The sequence below is a fragment of the Poecilia reticulata genome, linkage group LG22, assembly GCF_000633615.1.
Source record: "Poecilia reticulata strain Guanapo linkage group LG22, Guppy_female_1.0+MT, whole genome shotgun sequence".
NCBI lineage: Eukaryota > Metazoa > Chordata > Actinopteri > Cyprinodontiformes > Poeciliidae > Poecilia > Poecilia reticulata.
This window is the reverse complement of record NC_024352.1, coordinates 21,726,045-21,753,078: the sequence shown is the minus strand read 5'-3', so window position 1 is coordinate 21,753,078 and position 27,034 is coordinate 21,726,045. Positions and strand designations below refer to the sequence as shown.

The 27,034-nt window shown below is 39.8% G+C and overlaps 2 protein-coding genes across 3 annotated transcripts in view; one reads left to right on the top strand and one right to left on the bottom strand.

The window, feature by feature from the left end:
- lrrc9 (leucine rich repeat containing 9) overlaps positions 1 to 4,582 on the bottom strand; it is a 32,354-nt gene extending 27,772 nt beyond the window's left edge. Inside the window, exons 1-6 of the mRNA XM_008400044.2 lie at positions 4,440 to 4,582; positions 4,251 to 4,314; positions 3,257 to 3,475; positions 1,947 to 2,087; positions 1,804 to 1,867; positions 1,639 to 1,709 (exon numbers count right to left, since the gene is read on the bottom strand). Coding sequence (XP_008398266.1) covers positions 1,639 to 1,709; positions 1,804 to 1,867; positions 1,947 to 2,087; positions 3,257 to 3,475; positions 4,251 to 4,310 — 555 coding nt within the window. The 5' untranslated portion in view covers positions 4,311 to 4,314; positions 4,440 to 4,582. The remainder of the gene's footprint in view (positions 1 to 1,638; positions 1,710 to 1,803; positions 1,868 to 1,946; positions 2,088 to 3,256; positions 3,476 to 4,250; positions 4,315 to 4,439) is intronic.
- Positions 4,583 to 6,488: 1,906 nt separating this feature from the next.
- The window catches only part of rtn1a (reticulon 1a), a 28,301-nt gene continuing 7,755 nt past the window's right edge, over positions 6,489 to 27,034 (top strand). Inside the window, exons 1-3 of one of the 2 annotated variants that reach the window (XM_008400045.2) lie at positions 6,489 to 7,154; positions 19,083 to 19,730; positions 19,840 to 20,499. In XM_008400045.2, coding sequence (XP_008398267.1) covers positions 6,941 to 7,154; positions 19,083 to 19,730; positions 19,840 to 20,499 — 1,522 coding nt within the window. In that variant the 5' untranslated portion in view covers positions 6,489 to 6,940. Of the gene's footprint in view, positions 7,155 to 19,082; positions 19,731 to 19,839; positions 20,500 to 23,964; positions 24,263 to 27,034 lie in introns of those variants that run through there. The other variant, XM_008400046.2, reaches the window with a different exon arrangement.

Below are 27,034 nucleotides of genomic sequence, written 5' to 3'. Positions count from 1 at the left end.
TTCATATTGACATGATAGCATTGCGCAGTTGCTGTGGATTTGTCGGCTGCACATCCATGACATGAATCTCCGGTTCCACCACATCCCAAAGCTGCTCTATTGGATTGAGATCTGATGACCATGGAGGCCATTCGAGTTCAGTGAACTCATTGTTCAAGAAACCAATCTGAGATGGTTGGTGCTTTATGACATGGCGTGTTATCCTGCTGGAAGTAGCCATCAGAAGATGGTACAGTGTGATCATAAAGTGATGGACATGGTCAGCAGCAACACTCAGGTGGGCTGTGGCGTTGAGACATTGATCAGTTGGTACTAATGGGCCCAAAGTGCCTGGAAAATATCCCCCACACCACTGCACCACCACCAGCCTGAACCGTTGATACCAGGCAGGATGGATCCAAGCTTTCATTTTGTTGACGCCAAATTCTGACCTGACCATCCAAATGTCGCAGCAGAAATTGAGACTCATCAGATCAGGCAACGTTTTTCCAATCTTCTACTGTCCAATTTTGGTGAGCCTTTGCGGACTGTCGCCTCAGTTTTGTTCTAAGCTGATAGGAGCAGCAGCCGGTGTGGTCTTCTGCTGCTGTAGGTGATCCTCCTCAAGCTTCGACGTGTTGTGTACAGAGATGCTCTTCTGCAGACCTCGGTTGTAACGAGTGGTTATTTGAGTTAATGTTGACGTTCTATCAGCTTGAACCAGTCTCTCCTCCTCCTCTGACTTCTGGCATCAACAAGGCATTTGCGCCCACAGAACTGCCGCTCACTGGATATCTTCTCTTTTTCGGCCCATTCTCTTCAAACTCCAGAGATGGTTGTGTGTGAAAATCCCAGTAGATCAGCAGTTTCTGAAATACTGAAACCAGCCCTTCTGAACGTGGCATGGTTATTGATGCCAAAGTCACTTGAATCACCCTTCTTCCCCGTTCTGACACTCAGTTTGAGCTGCAGTGGATCGTCTTCGCCATGTCTACATGCCTAAATGCATTGAGCTGCTGTCATGTGATTGGTAGCAGCAGTTGGACAAGTGTACCTAATAAAGTGACCGGTGAATGTAAACAAACACACACACACACACACACACACACACACACGTTTGCGTGGCTATCTTTGTGGGGACTTTCCATTGACTTTCATTCATTTCTACAGTCTAAACCTTACCCTTGTCCAAACCCTAACCCAAACTCAATTCACACCTTAGTCCTAGATCTGACCCCTGACCCAAAAACAGTGTTTCCTTTTGGGGACCAGGCTTCGGTCCCACAAGGAGCAGTGGGTCCCCGGAGTGTAGTATGTGTCAGGAAAAAGGTCCCCACAAGGTATCACAGACAAGCACGCACGCACGCACGCACGCACGCACGCACACACACGCACGCACACACACACACCCACACACACACACACACATACAAAGCCTTGCATCCTTACAAATTACTGGGATGCCGAAATTATAAACCACACTCCTGTGCTCTTGCTGCTGAAGAAATTATCTGAAAAATCTAAACTGACCAAGACCCCCGACAAATATTTCGAGATGCCCTTTTGTGAAATTGAGGATTTTAATAAGATTTGAAAAAATAAGTAAGCATACTTTTAGGAGAAAGAATCTGAAGGATATGTTTTGGTTTTCAGTCTCACCTTAAAGGAGCTGATCTTGTTCCCGGACAGATTGAGAATCTCAAGGTTGACATTGGGATCAAGGTCGTGGCCTAAAAAAGAGAGAAATGAAACAAATATTCAATTATTTTTTTTCTATAAAAGCTCCATCAAACGTTACAAAGAGGGAGGATTCAGCAGGCCCACCGATCTTTTCAATGGAGTTATCAGAAAGGTTTAGTTCCCTCAGATTCTTCATCAACTTCAGGCCCTTTGGGGATAAACAAAGCAGTCCAACAAAACGGTAAATAAAATTCAGGCAGACAGTAAACATAATTAATTGTTCCAACCTGAATCTTTGTGATGCAGTTATTATTGAGCCACAGATTCGTCACGTTGACTTGCAGCTCTAAATTCTTTATTTCTTGTATTTGATTATCATACAGGTAGAGTCTTTCCAGCAGGTTACAGTTCTGCAGGCCGGATATCTCCTGCAGTAAAGACGAATTATTATCACTCCATGCTGGTAAAATGTTCTGATCTCAACGATTCACCCAATAGAAGCACCTCTTTACAGGAACACAGACAATTATAATTATGATCATTGGGTTTAGATCAACTGGTACTTCAATCATCTGGTCTTTAATTTATATTCATTTGGTTTTGCCCTATTCTATTCATTCTAAGACAATTAATCGTGATTAATCCATTTTTGAAACCAATTTAATAATCAATTAATTGCTAAAAAAAAAAGTCCATTTGCTGAAAGAACAACATGTTCAGAGCAGTAATTTGGTCAAAACTGCGAAAATATATACTAAATATATTAAAAATATATTAAAAATATATACTGGTACATTTTGTATTTAAGAGTGAATATCGCTGAAATCTGCTTGAAGATATTTCTTCTACAACAAATCTGAAATGTCTTTCAGTTTCTTAAATTAGCTTAAATTGATTAAGCTATCAAAAAAACAAGCACATTTGAAAACGTTATACGTTAAACGTTAACGTTATACGTTAATTCCACAACAGATAGTTAGAGAATAAAGTCATAACAGTAGGAGTCAAAATAATATGAGAATAAAGTTGTAACAATATTACAATAAAGTCTTTGTATTACAAAAATTAAGCTGAAATAATACAAGAAAAAAGTCACAATATTATGAGAATAAAGGAGAACAGTCGTACGAAAATAAAGACGAAATAAGGAGAATAAATCCCAATATTTCAAAATAACATATAGTTTGTAATACGACTTTATTCTAATATATTTTACTTAGTTTTATAATTTTATGACTTTATTATTGTAATTTACTTTTTCATTAATAATAAAAATGTAATCGCCATGTTAATATGGCGGATTAATTATGAAATTAAGTCTCAATCGAAAATGATGAGACTTCATTTTGGTTTGGTTGCATTTTTTTATATTTGTCCACCAGATGGCGCCACTTCCTTCAATCGACACACGCAGCAAAATGTCACTGCTTCATGTTACAAAAGTACAAGTGTGTTTTGTTATTGATGTTGGATAATGGTGATTTGTGCGTGTGTGTGTGTGCGTGCGTGCGTGTGTGTGTGTGTGTGTGTGTGCGTGTGTGTGTGTGTGCGTGTGTGTGTGTGTGCGTGTGTGTGTGTGTGCGTGTGAACAGCTTACAGTGAGACTGCACTGAACGATCCAGAGCTCCTGGAGCAGTGGACACAACTCCAGTCCTTCTATTTGTTTTATGCACTGGCCCACAATGGTGAGCTGGCAGAGGTTCGGAAAGCTGGAAAGCCCGATGATCCGCGGGAAACCAGAGAAGAAGATCTCCAGGGACCTGATGCTGTTCCCTTCAGTTGCTATTTTTTCATAGGACAGCCCGTTCATCAAGCACTGCCCAGAGAAAACAAACAGATTTGCCTCAGCTTTCTTCTTTCAGAGTAGAACGACTACACAAAAACACGCAACTGCAATGTAAAGCTAAAACGATTAATCAGATTGATTACTGAAAAACATTGTCAACTAATTTAGTAATCGATTAATCGTTAACTGGACAATACCATTTCTAAAACATTCCAACAGTAACTAAGAGCCAAAACTGTTTAAAAAGTCAAGAATTTAACTCAGAAATCTAATGCAAAAAACCAGGAAATTTCTGGAAAAGTAAAAAAAAAAATATCCCTGAAATTTCGAGATTAATTTCATAAATTTTTAAGATAAAATTAGGAAATTCCTTAGTTTCAAAAGTGAATAGTTTTACTAGCAAAAAGCAATCTAGTTTTGAGATTAATCTAAGAAATATTATAAAAAACCAATTCAAATTTCTGCACATGAAAAGTGGGAAATTAGTGAGAAAAAAACTCAGAAATTTTGAGATTTATTTCAGAAATCCCCTAGAAAAAAGTGAAAATTTCTCAGTTTGAAAAGTCGAAAGTTTGCTAGAAAAAAAATCTAATTTGAGATTAATTTCCCATATATTCTACAAAAAAAGAGACAATTTCAGAGTTTCAAAAGTAAAAAAATAAATAAAAAATTCTGAGATTCAAAACGTACTGTCCTGTGGATTACGGAAAATAAACAATTCCAACCTGTGGACCATTTCTTGTTTTGTAAAGTTTATTGTTCCTGCTTAATCATTCAGTTCATTTTGCAGTGTTTTCTTACTCACCAGTTTTCTAAGCGCCGCCTCCTTCTCAGAGCATTGCTTCTGTTTATCCTTGAGCAACATAATTCTACAAAAGCACAAAACACATCTGGTAATGAAATAAGAGTCACAACAGACGAAAAGAAAGGATGAATCAAACAAGTTGATGTTAACGCCACAGGCTAAACCTCCAACGAACACTAATTTTCTCACCCTTAATTTATGCGCCTCATTTAAGCGAGAGAGGCGCTGGCATAAATAAAACACACATGTCAGTCTTTATGGAATAAAATCCGCCCCGTTGTCCATTGAGGGGACACTCCGCAGTTAGTATCCAGGCACAGTGCGTCTGGTTGCTAAGGGAGACGGCTGAACCTCCTCTGAGCCGCCAGATGAGGGCGCCACACTGCAAGATATTTCTCCTGTAAAAATCGAACATTTATATATGGCAAGCCAATAGAATATTTAATTAAATCAAACTTTAAAAGTCCATCCATCCATTTTCTTAGCACCCTTGTCCCTCAGTGGGGTTGGGAGGGTTGCTGGTGCCTATCTCCAGCTGTCGTTTTGGGCGGGAGGCGGGGTCACCCTGGACAGGTCGCCAGTCTGTTGCAGGGCAACACAAAGACACACAGGACACACAACCATGCACACACACACTCACACCTAGGGGCAATTTGGAGAGGCCAATTAACCTGACAGTCATGTTTTTGGACTGTGGGAGGAAACTGGAGTACCCGGAGAAAACCCACCATGCACAGGGAGAACATGGAGACTCCATGCAGAAAGACTCCAGGCTGGGAATTGAACCCAGAACCTTCTTGCTGCAAGGCAACAGCTCTACCAACTGCGCCACTGTGCAGCCCAACTTTAAAAGTACTTTTTAAAAATATAATTCGTACAACTTAAATGTGTATTTCAGATTTACTACAGCTGAGAGTTTATTATAAATTTTAAGTTTATGATATTTCAAAATTCCTGAAATGGTAGTTGTATTAACACGCAAGCCGACCATTCAGATTTAAACAAAAGAGAACACTAAAATAAAAAAATTATAAATCATTATTATTCACACAAAATAAAATGCCATCTGGGATGTGAAACCGAGAAACTAAATAAAGTATTTCAACTATAAAACTAAATAGTATAGATAAAAACATTACAATTATTTTAGGGTCTGGTGATAATTAAAATATATTAAAAAAACATATAAAAATTAAACTAATATTAAAAGCATTTATTTACAATTAAAACTGCAATACAAAAAAAACGTTTTTCCTCTTTTGCCCTTTCACAATTTACTCCTAAATTTAAAATGAATATTTAGATATCCAAAATATTCATTTCCCTATAAGAGTCTTATTAGAAAATTAACTTCCATTTCAGTGAACTTTTTACAAGGATAAACTCACATTTCAAATTCCCACAATGTAGTTATTGCTTACTGTGTTTAAAAGCATCCTAAAATGAGAGTTTAGTTCTTTACTGGATCTGATTGTTTGACTTGCAATACATATGGATTAAAACTGAAAGCTACTTTGAGTCAGAATTGTGTTGCAACAATGGACCGTGGGTGGAGAGCCATGAAGGAAAGCTAATACCAAAAATATTACCCAAGTAAGAGTAGCACTACTTCAGCACTATTTTACTCAAGGAAAAGTAAAAAGTAGCCATCCAAGAAATTACTCAACTAAGAGTAAAACTGTAGTTGGTAAAGAGTTTACTACTGAGTGCTGATCAAATGATCAGTCATTTAATATTTTAAAAAATACATTATCAAACAGACCAAAATATAAAGTGGAATTTTTTTTATTTAATTGAACAAAATGACAATAATTCATAACAAAAAATAACAAAATTGGGTAAAAGAAAAATATTTTTATCCAAATAAGTTTCTTTCAATAAAAAAAAGGTAAATAACTAACAAAAACTGCAGGAGTGTGTCTGTGTCTGGTGAATTTTTGGTTAAAACATTTTTTTCATTTAATGGGTGGAAAGTCCAGAAATTTTACTTAAGTAAGAATAGAAATACTTCATAATAAAATTACTAAAGTAAAAGTAAAAAATACTCCTAAAAGTACATTTAAAAATTACTCAAGTGAAAGTAATTGAGTAAATGTAAATGCCCAACTCTGAACTCATTATATGATAAATCAACTTGACATACATGCTTAAAAATGCCAAGCACAGTGCTCTCTTTCACTCATCTTTCAATGTATTTAGGTTATTAACTAATTATTATTTATTATGGTCAAATTCCGGCTGGCTGTCATATTTCGGGGAGGTGATTATGTGCAGATTATTTCTGCAGCCGACGTGTTTACTGACAGTCTGTTTATTATGAAGGTGCGAGTCCGAAACGTCTTTCGTGTGTTTATCCCACATGGAGCCAAAGACTGAGTCTCCGGCATGACGTCAGCGTCGGATCAGTGAACTAAAACAATCAGCCTCACTCCCCTGCTCCTGTTCCCAAACCGACCGCAGAGGCTCCGCTACAGAGACCCGGACTCAGCGGACCCGGGTCCAGCAGCTGCGTTGTTGTTGTCATCGACCCCCCGCTCCTCTCCTCTCCTCTCCCCTCCATCCGTCCATCCCCCCTTCCTCCTCCTCCTCCTCCTCCGCAGCTCGGATTGTCGGCGCGACCATCCGGCACCGATACATCCAGCACCGACAGGCGCGGGAACGGCACCGTCTGTCCGACCAGAGGAACCAGCATGTCAGCTGCTCAGCCCGGCGAGGAGCTCGGCTCGGACGGGAGGTGGTTCGGGGACGACCGTGAGTCGAACGGCCTGTTCGGAAACACGGCGGCCAGGTTCGGGGAGCCGAGAGGCGGCGTCGACGCGACGGCCGACCTGGATCACCAACAATTTCATCCTTTCCAGGAGGACGGGAAAAGGCCTCCCGTTGCTATGGAAACTGCATCTACAGGTAAAACTTGTTGTTATGGTATTGAATATAAATATTCAGGCATGTATAAATAGCGGGGGGTTGATTTTCTGTGCCAAAAATAAAAACAAAACGCGTCGCTCTTCCGGTGTAAACAGACAGGAGCCAGTTTGTCTGATCACCAACAAGCGGCCTTTAATTTTACTCTGAAGGTTAAAATGGACCTTAAACTTTAAACCTTAAAACAAACTAACTAAATTAAAACACTTTTAAGACGTCGATCAAGAAAACAGAAAACAATGGCATCTCAACCAAATCCAGACAAACTCATCATGGCAAAATAAACATTATGGTCCCAATATAAACAAAACATTAGCATATCCCCAATAATAATATCGATATGCTGTCTCAAACTGTGTGTGACTTTAATTAGTCTGAGTTTATACAGTAATAAAAGCAAAGTTATGTTTACTGCAGATCTGTGTTTTTGTTTGGGAGACTGAACTCAGTTTGAAGTCTCTCATCCTCTGCTCTGCTCGGGTTGCTATTTTTAATCCTCCGGTAGCTTTTTAGTCGCTTGGTGAGCAGAAGTAGAGCCCTGCACTTTTATTCATGAATCCACTGAAACATTTATGATTATGCTTTTTAAAAAGAGGTTGGGGGGGTGGGGGCGTCATCCTGTCCCCTCTCAGGTCCTTTCTGTTGCTGGTCAAAAACCTATGATTATTTGAATTTCATTTTTAAAGGGGTAGTATTTACTTACTACCATGTTACATTCTGTTATATATATATATATACACACACATAAAGCATATCTTAAAAGAAAATTGACTTCACAATTTAAGGCTTTGAAATTTGGTCTGTCCCTTTAAAAAAAAAACTCGTTCTCTTTCTGACACTCCCGTCTTCAAACTGACATTCCTTCATAAAGCAGCTTACGCTACAAATTATCAATCATTTCGTGATCGTACCGACTGACAATAAGCCTATTTGCTTAAAAACTTTAATTTTCTCTTGCATCAAGAGCTTTAACCGCCTTTCCGTATAGCTAAATTTGTCAGAATATGTCCACGATCGCCCCATGGATGAATCAGCGCTATTACAGCGAAAATTAAGAAGCTTGTCAAGTGTTTATATTTCAAAATATAACAGCATACAGCGGATTTTCCATCCCACAACCACAACGGACTCTGTTTTCTCTTTCGCGTTCTGGCCGCCATCTTTGTTTCTATATGATCATTTCAGAATGATCAGCGTCGCCCTCTGATGGATGGCGGCCAAACTACAACAATAAAATAAGGTCGAAACGGACCTAATTAGTTTATTGATTAGAATATATACTGCTCAAAAAAATAAAGGGAACACTTCAGTGTTCACTTAAATGTTAAAGTGTTCCCTTTATTTTTTTTGAGCAGTGTATATTTTTTTAAATATAACTTTTGATCCAATATACCATTAATCAAACAATTACAAGTCGATTGTCTCCCTCCCTAGAACTCCTTTTTATAGAAGATGAGTTCAGCCATAATTTGTCAGAGAAATTTAACTTTAAATACTGTATTTTATTTGTATTTTATTATTATTTGCATTTTTGTTTACTTTAAAGAAAATTTTAAAAACTGAATCCACAGTGAAGTATCCACTAAGCTTCAGTCTCCTGAAAAGTCAACAGAGTGGGTGCTCTGCTCTCCCAGACAGGCTGTGTAGGTGAGCGCAGACAAACACGGTTTATTTTGGTTCCTAAAAGGAAAAGAATAGTCTGAGGTTGTTGTTTCTGTTCCCTGAATAGTCAGAGGGGAATAATCTGCTCCGTGTCTTTGTTCTCAGTGAGACAGTTGCATCAGATCCTGCAGGGCGAAGGGGACATGTTCCTCCTAACCAGCTGTAGTTTCCTCTGATCTTTAGAAACACCACATAGTTCCAGCAGCCTCCCCACACAGAGCATCATTAAAGCATTATTTCAAAGCCTGGGTATTTTATTTATTTATTTAGACACTAGAAAAGACACTCAGCCTTATCTGTCTGATGCTGCATCTCTGGATAATCAATCAATGGCTGTCCTAAATCCTCTTTGCAGCAGTGATCTACCTTAGATAGTGCTGACTTCATGTGCGCTACATCATGTCGGCTGGACCTTTTCCTCAGATCCTTAAAGTGCAGCATACCACTGTAAAAAATATTCCAAGAGCAGACGCAAACTTAAAAATTTGTATGCTCATCTCTCAGATTTTTCATATTTCATATACTTGAATTTCAGGATGATGGTCATTTTTAAAGATGGCTGCCATTTTTGAGCCTCGAAAACCAATTATTGCCACAAAATGTTACCCACTTTCATGACTTGGATTAACTTTATGTCACATTATCTGTTTTTGACTTTGGTCATTTGTACAACTTTATAGTAACAATATGAAGCAAACCCATAAACTAAAGACCTGCTGTTTGTGAGTCTCGCTCCAATCGTCATCTGGAAGGAGATGAAGGCGTGTGACACAGATGTCCTAATGGTTAGCGTTATCCCTTTGTTTAGCATTAGCTTCTGCCAATTGTTTTTGTTTAATAGTTTTGCGTTAACTTCTGGTAATTTTTGTGTATTTAGTTGTTAGCTTATGGCAGTATTTTTATGTGTTTAGTGTTAGCTTCAACAATTTTTTTGTGCATATAGCAATTTAGTGTTAGCTTCTGCTAATATTTATACACGTTTAGTGGTTTAACTATTGTGTTCCAGTTTTGTCACGTACTGGAAGTGGCTGGTCTTGTGTTTAAACTGCCGCTCTCTAATTGGAGATTTAACATTCAGTTCATCATTAAAGAAAAAGTAAATATGAAACAGACTTGTTTACTTTCTGTGTGTAGAGAATAAAGATTTTATTGTGTTCAAATATTTAAAATCTTCTCCATTTCCAAAAGATTTTATTTTTTCTCCTAAAATCCAATCAATTCTGAAATAATAAATTATTTTATTCAGTGAGCTTTACAACTGAACAAACATGATATAAAGTAGATTTATTTTGAAAATTAGAGTATTGACACCCTAATTAAATGTTAGACGATGAACAACAAGAGTTGCAGTAAAACAAAACAAGACAACCCAAACGGAGTATACACATTTTATACTGGCCAAAACAAAACTTCCTTAAAAGTCGTATTTTAATTTTTTGTCAGCCTATTAGTCTTTCTTCCTCTTCTTCTCATTACTTAAGTGTTAATAACCATCACTTTTCAACTCTGTATTGTTTATATGTCAGATTGCTCCTAAATAACCCTGAAATAAACTCCGTCAAGGTTACCAACATGCACTGAAATAATCTAAGCCCAACATTAAATCCCTATATAAAGTTTTACCACTCTATTAAATTGAATACTTGCTCATGATTTATTCATGCTTGATTTCAAAAGCTTACAGAGTTCCAGCTTGGCGGAAAAGGATAATTCACTTTCAGGAGGATTATTTGACACATATTGACTTACATCTGTTTGAAACCATCTTTAGAGTTGTAAACGTTGCATTTGCACAATTACAGGACCGTCTGTGATCATTTCAGCAAAGTAATGCAATAATAATTCTGCATGAGTGAAAGGTACAAAATGTCACGTTGTTAGGCGTCTGTGATGTATGTTGAGCTAATGTGCGACACTCTGCTGAGACAAACACCATCAGTCACGAGAAATCTCCTGTAATCCAGCGCCTGATCTGTGGATTAAGCCCGCGTCTTTGCATCGTCTTTGACCAGGATAGAGCGGCCTGCATGTCTGCCTGAGTCCGTTTTCACATGTTTGAGATGGAGGAAGCACTTAGAGAACTCTGCATAAAACCGCACTGTGCGTTTGTTGAGAGCTGCTCCTCTCCCCCTCAGGGGAAACTGGGTTGCGGGATCTTTTCAGACACAGACGTAAAGTAACAGTTTAGGCTCCTTTCACTCTGTAGCCTCAAGTGACTCAAATCAGATTTTTTTTTCTTTTCTTTTCGCCTCAATGCGACCTGTATAATTTTTTCACGACAGTCCGAACAACTCAGCTCGGATTTTTCCCCCCCGAATGCGACCCAGACCGGATACCTATCCGATCTTTTCAAATGTGACCTGAATCCTAACGTCAGGTCCTGAACGTCATTGATGCTCGATAAACGTCATTATTCTGCGTCCTGATATGTAAAAGTGGGAAGAAAAACAACAACCATGACGTTAATGAGTTTTAAAGTTACAAGTTAATGTGCTGGCTCCGGTCGGACATCAACTTCAAAATCATAAAATATGCTCCACCGTTAGCATCCATGTTTACTTCCGCAAACACTGCGCACGCTCTCTATGTGTGACGTTATCGCTCCCTCTACTGCGCATGCGGGAACACTTTCATAAAATTGCTCATTGGACATTTGCTTATTAATTTTGGGAAAAAATAAAAAATTAAATCCCGTTTTTTAAAAACTTTTTACACTGCGATGATGTGACTTTTCTGCTGTATCAAAATTAGTGTATTTCACAAAACTGCAATGGAGACACTTTTTTCACATCACGGGTCTCGAGATCAACAACAGGATGTTACTACAGCAGGAAACTAAAAAAGCAACAGGAAGTGGCATGAGCATGTTTTTTTTTAAACTCATCACACTAATAGTTATTCATATGATTTTAACTGTATTTCTTATTTAATGGAAATACCGCAATCACACTTCTTTTTTTAAAACATACATAACCAAGGATTTTTGCACATTTGCAGTGAAGTTTAAAATGCTCTGTGGCGCCGTATCATCCAGATATGAGTCATAATTTTTTAAATATATTTGATCTCAGGCATTATCCCACATAACCTCCTTAAAAGCCATTATCTGAAACTTGATGCCATGTTTACGTCCAACTCTTCAGAGCTGAGGTCTCTGTAATCCCTGAGCAGACTACTGCCAAACTCCTCCTGGGATTACAGAGCAGCTACCATCAGCAGCAGAAATATCAGACTGCTTCTGTGCAAGAGCAAACTCCACCACCCTCCATATATCCTACCTAATCTCTGCTGAAATGTAGGTTTAAAGTCGCATTTAATATGCGGTTCTGACCCAGAAAACACATCTGCAGACAGTCTTAGTCCTCCCCCTATTCTTTGTTCATTCATAAAGCCTCTCCAAGGTTGAAAAACACAATCAATACAGAATAAAGCACATAAATTCAGCTTTAGATTAGCTTTGATTTATTTATTTTTCTCCGTCTGATTCATCTTCAACAAAGGCTGGTGGAGAAAAACGTTTGTCCTGCATGGCTTTCAGTGGTGAAAACGGCATTGTAATTGCGTGTCCCTGTTTTGTTGAATCGATGCAGCAGAGCACCTGAATCTCTCAGCTGCGTTATCGACCTCTGAAGTTTTGTTCCTGCTTAAAAAGTGGCCCTTTTGTGCTCCTCGCGTCTTCAGGAGCTCACCGGCTGTAAAGTGGAGCAATCAATGCATTAATAACGAGTACAGAACAGAGAAGAGTTTAAGTGGTTTTATTGGGTCTTTCTTAAACTAAAATTAAACATCAATTATTGATGTTTGACTGAAAAAAAAATCATCATTTAAAGATTTCAGGATGTTCCTGCTGATTCTTATGCATTCATCTTTCTGGAGAAAACCCCCATTTCTCCAGATTTTCTTTTGCACCAGGTCACTGTGTTTATCATCTTTGGTATTCGAGAACCAAATCAAAAGTGTTTAAGGTTTATTTTTCATATAAAAAGTAGTTTGGCATCAGCAAAACTTCCTGGGACTCAAGTGAAGTCGGCCTTTCCCTTCTTCAAATTAAACAAGTTGGTCTCAAATGTTAGTGCTACAAAAAACATAGTTTGGGCCGCTATTAATTTAAAGATATTGCTTTAAAAAAGTCAGTCCATATTTAAAAAATAAAATTAAATATGGTGTCAGTCAACTGTGCAACATTTCTTCAGGAATAAATATTTGTTTGTGCCGTTACAATTAATTGTGCTGCTTCTACATATTTTTTTATTTTGTAAAGAGTTTGATGAGGAAAAAATATTGCAAAGCTCCTTGTAAATATTCTTATATTAGCACCACAAATCAGCGACTGATTGCTAAAATAAAAATTACAAAAACAATCATGAAATCCTGGAGGGAAGTTAATAATTTAACAATGGGGGGGGGGGTTATTACTTTTTCATAGTGGCGGTTTTGTTTATATTACATAATTTCCCTGAAGTTAAAAACTTCTTTTAAATCTTTAAGATTATAATTTGCTTGATGGTCAGAAACAAGTTTGACAAAAAGAGCCTAGTATTTGTCCCTGATGTTACAATTAGATACAAAGTAGCCGTAAACAGCTCAGTTCATACAAAATTAAACCAGGATTGAAACAATTAATCATGATTAATCGATTAAAAAACAAACAAAAAAAACAGGTTAAGTTTTAGCTTCACCCGGTTCTAATTCACTAAAGGAATGCTATGAAAATGCTTTTAAAGCAACAAAATGTTTTTATCAAAGAGAGAAATTGAAATTTGTAATTGGATAATATTGTTTAAAAAAAGGTTTAAGTGATTAAATAAAAAATCTGGAAAATGTGTAAAAAAAAAAAAAATCCGATTAATCAATTGTTAGAATAATCAAACGATTAATCGATGACGAAAATAATCATTTGTTGCATCCCTAAATTAAAACAGTATAAATATTTTACAGTATCTCTGTTTCCTGTCACGCCGTCCATCCAGAATGTAGAAATATTTGCTTTTTCAACACACATTCAACTCTCCTGGAAGAACACCAGAAACATTACGATTTACCGTCAAAAGGCACAGATGGCTGTGAAAGAAGAGCCCAGCAAGTGTCTGAATGGATTGTTTTCCACAAGGTCAAACTGTGAAAGAAGACTCCTGAAAGATAACACCACAGCTGATAGGGCAACGGACAGAGTAACGTGTTCGTCACCGAGACGCAGAGTCACATATGCTTCTGGGAAAACATGGCCGAACGCTTTACTGGTCTCTGATGTAAGCATAAGAGAAGAAAGCAGCTCAAAATCTCGTTCTGAATCTGCTCAGATCTACCAAACAGTTTGTACTTAAGGCTCTTTATTAAAGCTGAAACGATTAATCGTGATTTATCAGTTACTGAAATAATTGTCAACTCGTAATTTTGCAATAGTCATATTTCGAGAATTAAGTCAAGATATAACAATAAAGTCGTAACATCAGAATAAAGTTGAGATAATGAGAATAAAGTAATATTTTTGAGAAGTAAAATGCTAATTTTACTATTTTAGTAATCTTGATTCTCATCATTTCAACTTCATTCTCATAATATTATTTTCCCAGTGTCGCTTAGTTCTGAATTGTAGCAAAAATCTTGAAAAATCTATAGAATGTGCCAACTTTTAAATCCGATTAATTATTTAATCATCAGAATAATTGATTAGTAAGCTAACAGCTAGCTGCAGCCCCATTCTTCCTGGTACGTCCTTCCTGTTTTGGAGCTCCAGCCCTTCATGCATCATCTGGGCTGCCTTGTTTTTAGTCAGTTGGCTGATAATTGGGAGCCTCTGCTTTGGCCTTGCACAGCCTGTCGCTCTGCATTACGCTCAGAGCTGCACTGCATGCAGAGGACAACAAAAGGACTTCCCCTCCACCCGGACATATTTATCTAGCCGCCCCGTCCCTTCAGCGGCCGCAGCATCACAACACAATTCCCCCGTTGTCAAGCCCGGTTCCATCCGACTGCACTGAAGCGTTCATCTCAGCCTTTTGGGAACCGAAATGCCCCCGATATGCAACAAGTTTGTCCAACTGAAGCATTCATTAGTGACATATCTGCAGGCTTTAAGCTGCTGGAGCGACCTTATGCAACTGCTGGGATGTTTATCGCGCTGCAGCGTGGAAAGGTTTGATGAGAAGTGGGTGGAGGGGCGTTCGCCTGTGGTCAATCGGATTACGAGCCGTTCCCAGAGGTCACCCGTCTTTGAGCATGTAGCGGCTCTGAGTGCTTCCTGCTGCACGGCACTTAAATATACAGACAATCAATGATGATGCTACTGCTGCCGGGGCGGTGACCGATGAGAATAAGAGGATCAGAGGTGCGCAAGGACATTTTGGGGGGCAAGAGCTCAAGTGGGGCAAAAATGGGCACCTTGTGACGTAATAGTGTAAAATTTATAGCAGCTCAGAAGAATCATCCAGACTTCTGCATGTATATATTAATGTAAAATATGACAGAAATTATTCTTGCAGAGTTAAGATTAATGAGAGCAACTACAATTCCAGAGAACTGACAACTAAATTATTATGACTGGAATGATTAATCACGATTAATCGATTATTGAAATAATCGTCAACTAATTTAATAATCAATTAATCGTCAACAGGATTATAGAGTCAAATACAAGTCATTTGCTGTAAGAACATTCTCAGAGCAGTAATTAAGCCAAAACTGTGCAAAAAATAAATACATTTTGCATTTAAGATTAAAAAAAAAAATCTTGTTTGACCCAAAATTCAAGTGGCAGTTTTAGCTTCACCTGGTTCAAATTCTGCACAAGAAATCTATTAATGACCTTTTGTTATCCATTCATTAACTGATTAATCCAAAGATAATCAATAAATCAGCCCTACATTGTAGTCGAGCAGAAAGCACTGAGCTTTTCACATGTTGATGTTTAAAGTATTTTTTAGCTGCAGGTGCATCTTTTTCTACAAATAATTAATCGTTCACTAAAGGAATGTCGTGTTATTGAATTTTAGGCAATAACATGTTTATTTTCTTATTTAAAAAGGAACTGGTTAGTTTATGGGCATCCCCTGATGCATTTCTAACATAATATAAAAATGGCTTAGATGAAAAATCTGTAGAATTTACCAATTTTTTATCCAGTTAATCATCAGAATAATCGATTAATTGATCAAAATAATTGTTAGTTGCAGCCCTAATAATTATTTATAAATTGTGTGGCATTGGTAACGTAAGGTTTTACATACAAATATGCTACACACTATACATACAAAAAGATTTCAAAAGGGCACTTTTCTGTCCAAAGGAAAAATGGCAGAATTTTAATAATAATTTTAAATAATAAAATGTTTATCTTCTCATTTTGAAAATCAGTTTGTTTGTAGGCATCTTTTAGGCCATTTTGAATGCCCTAAAACATGAATTTTTTTCTATAAAAAAATGTTTAAATGAAAAATGTGCAGAATGTGACAAATGTTTTCTTTGATTAATCGTCAGAATTGATTAATCGATATATATAGGCCTTTAAATCCAGGAATCTGTGCAGCTCTCCACCACTACTATATACTTAAATCCGGACAAGTGAGGAAAAAATGGATGGATGGAAAACCAACGATTTCAAGATGTCAGATTTTTTAGTCCAGAGGAAAATGGGTCGGGCCTCTAGCGCCTCCTAGTGTCTCTGACTTTAACCAGACATTCAGGGCGAGCAGCTCACAGGCTCTGCAGATGGGAGATGCTGTAGATATTCTCCTTTCAAAGCGTTCCAGCCCGTTTCGCCTCCTGTTGAGTCCCGACCCGGGCGTGGCGTGTTTACGCATCGGTTCTGATGTATTGTTAATGACGAAGGAAGCAGCAGAAGGGAAGCGAAGGGCGGTGGGGCTCTTTAGAAAGGAAGCTAACGAAGGGACGGGACGTCCTGACTCGTTTGGTCTCCTGTCCATCAGTCTGCGTCCTCCACAGCTGACCCTCCGTTTTTACTCTCCGGCCCACCAGAACCCCACATCCAGCCCAGCAGGAGAACCGGCCTATTTATAGCAGCAGCCGCTGGCCAGAGGAAGCAAAGCTCACTTTGCGTTTGACTCGTAAACAGCAAACTGGAATCCAGTCGCTCAGTTTCAACCATTTTCAATATTTATACTGACTTGATTTTTTTTCCCATCAAGATGGAAATCTGAGCTTCACTTTCTGTCTGCAGTTTGACTGAACACTGCAAAAACAAAAAATATTACCAGGTATCCTTGGTCTAGTTTGAAACTTGAAACGAGATAAACTAACTCAAAAGTAGCTTTTCAGCAGGATGCTTGTTTTGAGTAAATAAATCCTTAATGCTGATGAAAAAGTGCAGGTTTAATTGGCAGATTATTCCCCTCATGGAGTAACTTAAGAAGTGACTGACTTAAAATGGAGCTTTAGCGGAAGTTCAGGCTGGAAGACTCCACCCCCTTCRTTCGCCCATCGACGTCATGCTCATCTCCGACCTCAGCGCTGGACCTCACCCGGCGCATTCAATCAGCAATCAGGCTTTGCATAAAAGGATCCACACCCAAGCCGTCAGCCGCTTCCCAGCTGCGTTCAACCCACCACCTCCCCTTCTCCACCCACATCTTTTGGCTCTAGGATGGCACCCTTTCCCGACCACCACCACCACCACCAGTGTCAGGCCCCGGGGGAGAGCATCCCTAATCAGTTATCGGGATGTTCATCGAGTTCACATCAAATCTCAGCTCAAATTAGCTGCCGGGGTCCGAGCGCCAAAGAACTGTTATTCATTCCTGTCATTAAATCTTTTAATTGTTCCCCTTTGCCCGTCTGAGTCTCTCCAGATTGAACTTGTTTCTTGCTGAAAACTTACTTGACAGTTAGTTTTGTCTCATTTCAAGCGTACCAAGATATTTGCACTAGAAACCAAAGATGCCTGGTAACATTTTATGTTTTTGCAGTGTAAGAATGCGTCTGACTACATGTGGTGGAAAAACGCAGGTCATGCGACACAAAACAAAACCCTGCTTCCTGTTCCCCCTTCATTTCCCCCGTCTGAAATGAAGCAGCGCTGTGGGTTTCTGCTCCAGTCAGTCCTTCACTGGCTGCTTTTGGGACAGACTGCAGTTGTGTTGAGATGTGGCTTTTTGGGAGTCCAAACAATCCTCCTTTGTCCATTATTGGGCACAAGCGGCCGCTGTGTGAGCAAGCCTACAACCAGACACGCAGTGTGACCGAGTCCCAGCCTGTCAGTCAGGCTGCAGCAGCAGCTGAAGCACATCTTTGTTTCACTGAACGGTTTCTTTAATCGGACTCTGTCTGCTTTGACCCAGAGAACACTGTAAAAACACTAAATCTTACCAAGTATTTTTGGTTTAGTTCTAAAAGTAACTTTTCAGCAAGATAAAAGGAGCTTGTTTTAAGTCAATTGCTTTATATTGGTGAATAAGTACTGGCTGATTATTTCAATAATAACTAGGGGAAAGTGTCTTAGTAGAACTGAAATAATCAGTGTGTGGAACTAGAACCTATTTATCAATATGAAAGGTGGATCTGTTATGTAAAATTAATATTTTGTATGTTTTTTTACTGCCATTTGGATTTCTACTACTTTTAAAAAAAGAGTTTGAGTTAAAAAAAAAAAGACTGTCTGTTAATGTTTTTCGGTGCCTGCCCAGAGGCAGCAGACAATGCCCGTTACTTAGCAACCCTAGCAGAGTCTGTTTCCTAGCAACCCAAGCTGAGCTCCAGCATTTTTACTTCAGTATGCGCTGCTTGAAGAGACTAAATGTTTTGTTGTTGACTTATCCAGAAACCACTTGCTGCATTCTTGTTGGTTGTGCAGAAGGCTCCACTTTTGCTTTTCAAAGATGTACGGCTGTATAATTGCGAATCTGTTTGCAGCCATTTATATGTGGGATTGTAAACGTTGAGTTGCAGGGCGTCGCCAGCAGCAGCTTATTTGAATTTAAAGTGACAGGAGGCTCTGAGGCCTGGCTCAGAATGGGCAGAACTGAGCAGAATAAAATGTTAAAATGATTTTGTGCAAAAAATGTAATAAATATGTTTTGTATAGACCATAGACCTATATCAAGACGTTCAAGGAAGCACAATATGTCTGTCACCTTTAAGGAGTTATTAAAACAGCTCATATTACTTCCTGGAAAGTTACTTGTAAGTTAGTTTTAAGATATTTTCACTAGCAACTGGACCAAAGACACTTGGTAAGACTTTGTGGATTTTAAGTGTTTGCATTCTTCTCCTGACTCCCTCTGCCCGTTTCTGCAGGTGATCCCATGTCTGGCCTGTTTAGGAAACCCATGAATGACGACGGCGACGTGTACACCTCCCTGATGTCCAATCAGGCCTCCTACCTGCCGGACGACCTGAAGCCGTCCAACGCCCTGGGCGACTTCACCGGCGACGCTTACAGCTTCACCTCCAAAACCAAAACCGCTTCCTATTTCCCCGACGACACCCCCAAGTCCCTGCTGGGCTCCGACAAGACAGAATCCTACAACTACATGGATATCAGCCATGGGGAGGAGCGCCAAGGCAGCCGGGCCTCCGCTGACCTCGACCTGGTTGGGCGGTACATCGATAACAACCCCGGAGGAGACGAGGAAGATGAGGAGGAGGAGAATCTGGGTCCGGCACTCGGCTCCCACTCCTTCCCCTACGTGGAGGATCCATCTGACGAGGAGCTGAACGACTACCGCTCCTACCGGAACCTGGGCGGCACCCCGCAGACGGCCAGCCCGGTGAAGATCACCCTGACCGGGTCGTCTAAAGCCGAGCCGCAGCAGCTGCCCCCGCCGGTCGCCGTGTCGGAGCGTGAAAACGTCCTGAGCGTGGGTCAGCAGGGCGTTCCCACGGTAACCCTGTCTGAGCCAGAGGACGACAGCCCCGCCTCCACGCCCAACGCTTCACCAACAAGTAGGTGTAGAGCAGAATCTGCTTTTTAATGGTCAGTAATCTGCAATTGGTGCACCGATAGTTTTCTGCTTCTAATCTATACTCTATTTTCTGCTTTCTCTGTGAACAGGGAAACAGTTTTACTCTGAGGACATGTTCAAGGTTGAATCTGGAAAGCCCGCAGCTTCCAGAAGCAACACGGGCCCGAAACCCGGGAGCCGGGATCACGAGGGTAGCAGCGCCGAGTCTGGAGACTCGGAGATCGAGCTGGTCTCCGAAGAGCCTCCCAAGCCGCGCAGCAACCCATTTACTGAGCCTCCGAAGAACAAGGCGACCAGCAACCCCTTCGACAACGCCCCGGCGGCCAAGGCCGGGCCGGGCCTCGCTGCCGGGCCTGCAGCCTACAGCATCCTGAGGGAGGAGCGGGAAGCAGAGCTCGACAGCGACCTCATCATCGAGTCCGCCTCCGAGGAAAGCCCCAAGAGAGAGCAGGGCATCGGCGGCCCCAAGCAGGGCGCCGCCCCTCCGTCCCCTCTGGTCTACGCCGCCAGCCCTCCCCGCAGTCACCCCGAGGCGGCGCCGGTCCAGCCGCCGGCCGCCGAAAAGGCCAAGAGCCCCGTAAGAGCAGAGGAGGATCCTCCCAGCAAGCCGAAGCCTCCGACTGCCGCTGTGCCTCCGGAGGTGAGATCAGAAAAGCCCCAGCAGGGCGACACGCCGCCCCAGCAGGGCAAGGGAGAGCTGGGAAAAGCTGCTGTCGCCGCGCTGCTGCAGGGATTCAGCAAGCAGAAAGGTTGGTACTCAAATCCACAGTTCACAGGCGGGTCATCTGTAAAAACAACTGACCAAGCACTTCTGCTCCAGTTTCTACCACAAATGTCTACAACGACAAAACTAATGTACAAGTTACTTTTCAGCAAGACGTAGGAGGTTCTTTAAGTCAATAACTGCGTAATATTGATGAATAAAAGCTCTGGTTCCACTGCAGATTATTTCACTTAAAACATTTTATTTCAACAGTACCAAAATATTTTCAGTAAAATCAAACAAGTATAAAAGGCAGCTCTTATACTGCAAAAACAAAATATTGAGTAGTTTTGGGTCTAGTTTTCACTGGAAATATCACATGGAATAAGTGAAAACTACTTTTTAAGTAACTTTTCAGCAAGAAATAGGAGCTTAAATAATTCCTCAATATTGAAAAAGACATACTAAATCAATTGACAGATTATTTTACTTAAAGCAAAACATTTCAAGTGTACTAAGATATAAAAAATAAGAGTCTTTGTCCAGTTTTCAGTGAAAATATCAATATACATAAAATAAGACAAAACTAAACTCTTTTCATCGAGATATAATATGCCAGACATAAAATACCAGTGAAACAGAAACGTTTCCTCAAATTTTAAAGAAATCCTGACTTAAAAAAAGCTCCTGTATCTTGCTGGAAAAGTATACATTAGTTTTGTCTTATTTCACTATAAACTAGACTAAAATACTTTGTGTTTTTGCAGTGTATGAACTGTGACGTCTGACATATAAAAATACTTGGACGTTCCTCTGAGTGGGAGGAAACTGCTGCTGCACTCGGTTTGCATATGCTGCCCCCTGGTGGAATTTAAGGGGAATTTATTGAATCATTTATCATTTATTGTAAGAATTTCTATTTAAATTTCAACCAATAATGTTTAAAACACATCAAAACTGTCCTTTCTGGTACGTTTTTTATATTTTTGTTAAATTAAAGCATCAATAAATACAAATGAGTTTGAAAATACAGTTACAGTTTAGTGATACAAATAATGTAACTGGTTTCCTAAAGAAGCTTATTACAGCATTATTTGTGTTTGTGGGGTTATAATTGTGAGACACAGTCATTCAGTTACCATAAAAACTAAGAATAAATAGTTCTTATGGTCACTAGTTTTATCACAAAATATTGTGATAAAACTTTAAGTCCACATTCTCCACCCCCACTGGGATAATGCTTTTATTTTCATGTTTTACCTCATTATTGTTATTAAAAAGACGAGCAGGTAATGGTGTTTTAATATTGGTGTTGGATGTTCTGACTCCATAATTATTTGATGTTAAAACTGGGTCAGGTTTCTGTTGCATCTTCCCTTCAAGTCCGACTGTTCAGACATTTTTCTGCCTCTAATCAAACATAATGTAGGTTTTCATGTAAACATTTATGAGTTTTGCATGAATGAACGGTCGTGCAGTCCTGTTTTGTTTTGATCAGACTGAAAGAAGGTTCTGGAATCACACACACACACACACAAAAACAGGTCATGTCAATTAATTTCTGCACCACTAGAGGGAGCAGCGCAGCTTTGTTGGAGATCATCAGATATTTATGTCATCGGTCAGAGCACTTCCCCACCAGCTGCTATAGCAACAGTGAGGTTGGAGCATGCTCAGTGTGAGCCGCTGCCTTTGCTCCTGGTTGGTGTTGGCATGGAGGCAAATGAGGCTGCAGAAAGCAGAAGGTGTGAGGTGTGGCAGTCTGCAGGGGAGGGGAGGACTGGACCTCGAAAACGGCACCGATTCACTCTGAAACGAGCGTTAAAGCAAACCAGGATGTCGCTGATATCGCTCTCAGCTGCGAACTTGTCTTTTGCTTTTCCTTTTTAGCGCTCCATTTGCAATCCAAATGTGGTCCGAGGAGGAGAAGCACAAACAGCTGAGCGGCGTGCAGAAATGTTCCGTCTTTACCATGAATTATTAAGAGCTGCGCCTCCATTACAACCCAGACATAATGAAAAAAGAAGGAGGAATTTATAGCAACTGCAATCTTTATATAAATAAGAGAGCTGGATGTTGGCCATGCTCTCTTCATGAAACACGTTTCCATCCCGTCTGCTGAGCCATGTGACAGCAGACTGTCAGGAGGCTTTTCCAGCTTTCACTGCATGTGGGAAATGTTGTGATACACCAATAAATACGCTGCGAATTAGGCATGGTTAATCAGATTAATCGTGATGAAATGATTATTGAAATAACCATAAACTAATTTAGTAATTGATTAATCATTAACTGGAGTGCAAAGACTCAAAAAAAGGCCATTTGATGAAATAACATAACAGTAATTCGACAAAACTGTACAAACATATATGAACACTTAGCATTTATATTGTCTGCATATATGTTCTACCCAGAATTCCTTAAGTGGAAAAGTTTTATTCAATAATTAATCGAATAATCCAAAAAATAATCAACATATTAGCCTGTATCTATTGGCGTAAACTCGAGCAGGAAGGGCTGAACGTTTCACGTTAGAAGTATTTTTTAGCTCCAGATTCTTTGCTATAAATAATCAAATGTTACTTCATTTCAGACAATGAAATACTTTTATTTAAAAATAATTTTAATTATTTGTTTATTGGCATTTTTAATGCGTTTCCAATTGTATAAAAACATAAAAAATCTGTAGAATGTGCCTATTTTTTTTATCCGATTAATCGATTAATCACCAACTACAACAATCTTTAGTTTCGACCCTAAAAATTATGCTGAATGGATTTACAAATATGTGAGGCGCTGATAAAACAGACTTTTAAGTTTTTAGAAAAGAAATCTGTTTATGAGAATATGTATTCCTAATATTTTGTCAATAGGGCTTTAGAGGTTAAATGAGAAATCTGTAAAATGGGTCTTTTTATTTTTATCTGATTAATCGCCAACTAAAATCATCGTTAGTTACATCCCTAAAAATTATGAGACATTGGTAATATAGGCTTTTATAAATCTTTAAAAATAGAAATTTATTTGAAATAATTATTTCTAATATTATTAAAATAGACAAGCAACTAAATGAAAAATCTGCAAAATGTGCCAGTTTTTATCCAATTAAATGATTAATCGGCAAAAATAATCGATAGTTCTATCCCTTTATGTTGGATACTGGTAATTATATAGGCATTTAAATCTTTTTTAAAAAATCTCAAAAATGTGCCAGTTTCTTTTTTTTTTCAATCGATTAATCGTCACAGTAACTGATTCCTAAAGTAATCTGTAGTTGCAGTCTGAATGAGCCTCCTCAACATGGAGGCATGTTTTGGTGCCAGTGTTAGAAACATGGTGTTTTTTTTTTTCCACTGAAACATTTCTTTACGAGACAAAAGAGCGTCCACTGCAGCCACCCTCTTCCCCCCCGGGGCTTTAAATCATTGCATGGACGGTTTGCTGCAGCAGATTTGATGCTGTGCTGTTTACAACGTGCCCCCCTCCCTCTCCATCGCCTGCTGCTCCTCCCTCCCGCTCCCCCACAAACACACCGACACACACGTACGCGGCGCTCCACAGCATCAGTCTTTGTGCTCCGAGGATTGGCAGCACCTTGGAAACCTCTCCTCCCTCCCTCCCGTCCTCAGCCTCTCTCTCTCTCACCGCATCCTTCCCACCATTCATGCCTCTCCGTGTGATGACCGACTGAGCCGCTCCAGCCGAAGAGGAAAGCGCGAAGAGACAAAGCGACGGAGGGACCAGCAGCATGCAGGCTTCTGCAGACATGACGAGGAAGGAGTGCTCGTGGAGCAGCTGGAAGGGCCAGGGTACTGACGCGTTTCTGTGTTTTTACAGCCGGTTTGCATGTCGCTCCGTTTCATGCATGCACGCGTTTGGCTTCTGATAGTGAAGTTTTGCTCCTTTATTTTTGTATGGAACACACCCTTAGTTCGTATCTGCAACCAGAGGAAACAAAGGCGGCGGTGGAAAATTTCTCCATCTGGTTTGGGTGCATGCTGGTACCGATTGTTGACACCCTCCCCGCTGCGCTGGGCGGCCGTTCTCATATGCTCCCGTTTTTTTCCTCTTTGCTTTGGGGGGGCGAAACGAGTGCCAGACCGTCGGATGGTGCTGATAGACTGTCTCCATGGTAACCAGGCCACACCCATCCTGATTACATCAGCCCCATATCGTAGGCCACCACAGCGGCCCGCAGAGCGTCCGGCGGGGGAGCGTTTCCGCCGAACAGAGAGAAAATGGCGGCGCTTTCAGCACAGTGCTCAGCTCAGAATAACGCATTCATTGTGCTACGGCGGCGGCACAATCTGGCTTCATGCCGTCGAGTTATTTCAAGAGTTAAGGATCCCTAAAGACAAAACCTCCGCAAGCAAGACGCACCAAATAGACGCTGATGGGAGCGAAGAAGAATCGATTCGATTTATGTTCTCCCTCTGAATCACGCAGAGTCGGAGTCGTTTTTTAAAGCTGCGGCGTTTTTGTTTAGTCATCCTTCCTGCTGAGCACACGACTGATTCAGCATCAATAAACGAGCAAGCAGAGTCAGACGAACACGTCCAACAACCACAATCCTCATGTTTTATACACAAAAACAGTTTAAATCCGGCAGCAGCACACATTATAACTCATTTCTAACACATTTTCTTTAAAATGAGTCACTCAAAAGACAGAAAATAACATTTAAATCCCAATTATGTAAATACAGCAAGCAGCTTCACAGTATTTATTCAAGACACAATCTAACACAACGCAACTAATATTCAATCACGTGTTAACATTTATTTACAGGTATTTCCATTTTATAACTAAGCCGAAAGGAAACAAATAATGTAGTAGTTTTCTAAATATTGCACAAAAGCATGAATTGGCTGATATTGTTTCACGATATTTAATAATTTAATATAAAACATGAACTGAATGATTTTACTGTGAACCAATAGAAATTACTCTGCTGCTACTAAAATCAAACAAGTAACATTTAATCATTTTTAAAGTAGTATTTCAGTTTCATAAGGCCAAAAGAAAAGAAACTAATAGTGTTAATATTGTAACCAGCTCAAGGATTAATACTTTTTTATGTATTTATTTATTTGTCTTTTTTTAAAGAAATTAAATAGGGCAACAACCACAGCTGGAGGTTTACATCTTCATGTCAAAAACTAGAAATGTTGAAAACTTCCAGCTGAACATTTCTTCTGTGGCATCAGACATATAATCTTAAAGCGGATCCTATTCTGGAAAATTTACATTTTGCACGTTTTTATACTTTCATTTGAGTCTCTGCTGCTTCTAAAAGCCCAATCACTTAAAAAAAACATCCAGATGTTTTATGGATAAAGGTTCATGTTTTTGTTGCCATTCCTAGTCACATTCTGTTACCTAGCAACCGGAGTGAACCCAGTCCTGTTACCTAGCAACCCCAGCTGAACCCAGTCCTGTTAACTAGCAACCCCAGACGAATCCAGTCCCGTTACCTAGCAACCCGAGCAGAGCACCAGCACGTTTGGTCAGATGGTTTTACCGCTGTATGTGCTGTACAATGGCTGCTGGAAGAGACAAGTGTTTTTGTTGTTGACTTATTATTCATAAGCCTCTTGCTGCATTCTTGTTGGTTGTGCAGGAGGCTCTTCCAATGCTTTTCAAAGTGTAAAAGTTGACTTGTGGGGGCATGGCCAGCAGTTACTTATTTGGATTTAAAGTGACAAGACACTTTAAAACAGCTAATTCTGAAACGAATAAAGACTAAAATTTCATTATCTACGAAACCAACATGATTTGTTTAGGCCAGGGGTGTCCAAAGTCGGTCCTGAAGGGCCGGCATCCTGCATGTTTCAGTTCTCCCTGGTTTAGCACACCTGCATCAAATGATGGCTCGTTAGAAGGCCTGAGGAGAACATTGACTTGCTGAGGAGGTTGTTGCTACCACTAGGGAGAAAACTAAAACATGCAGGATGCCGGCCCTCGAGGACCAACTTTGGACACCCATCCCAACCTGTTAAAGGAATTATAGCGGGTCATCTGTAAAGCAAAAAGCCTCTAACTGACTGTAAATTCAGACACATTTCTGCTCAGATGAGGCGGTCCCAGTGTTTTTTCATGTCTTCTCTCCGTCTGGCTCGTTTGAGGCCACAGGGAAGTCGTTTGGTGGTTTAATTAGGTCAGGCTAAACTAGTTTCACTACAGAACCGGGGAAGGTGGGGCAGGATGATTTTATTGTCAGCTGTGTTAACGGTTTCATCTGGTTTTAGCTCAGAGTGAGAGTTGAGCTCACCAGGCCACTCTGGTTCGGCCTCTGAAGTCAGACTTTAACGGCTCATTTTTCTGATAAGGACAACTTTCAGCGAGTTCCTGCAGATTAAATAATGTAAATTTAGTTATTTACACATTTTATCCCATATTTCCATCCGATTCTCTGGACTAAACAGAAACTTTCAGGGAAATTCATTTCTGGAAATCCTAAAGTTGATCAAAATGATCATAATGTGAGATTTTAGTTTGAATAATAGATGGGTTTAGGTTATTTTATCAGAAAATCTTTAGGTTTTGCCCATTTTAAGATTAAATCAGATTTACTGTCATTG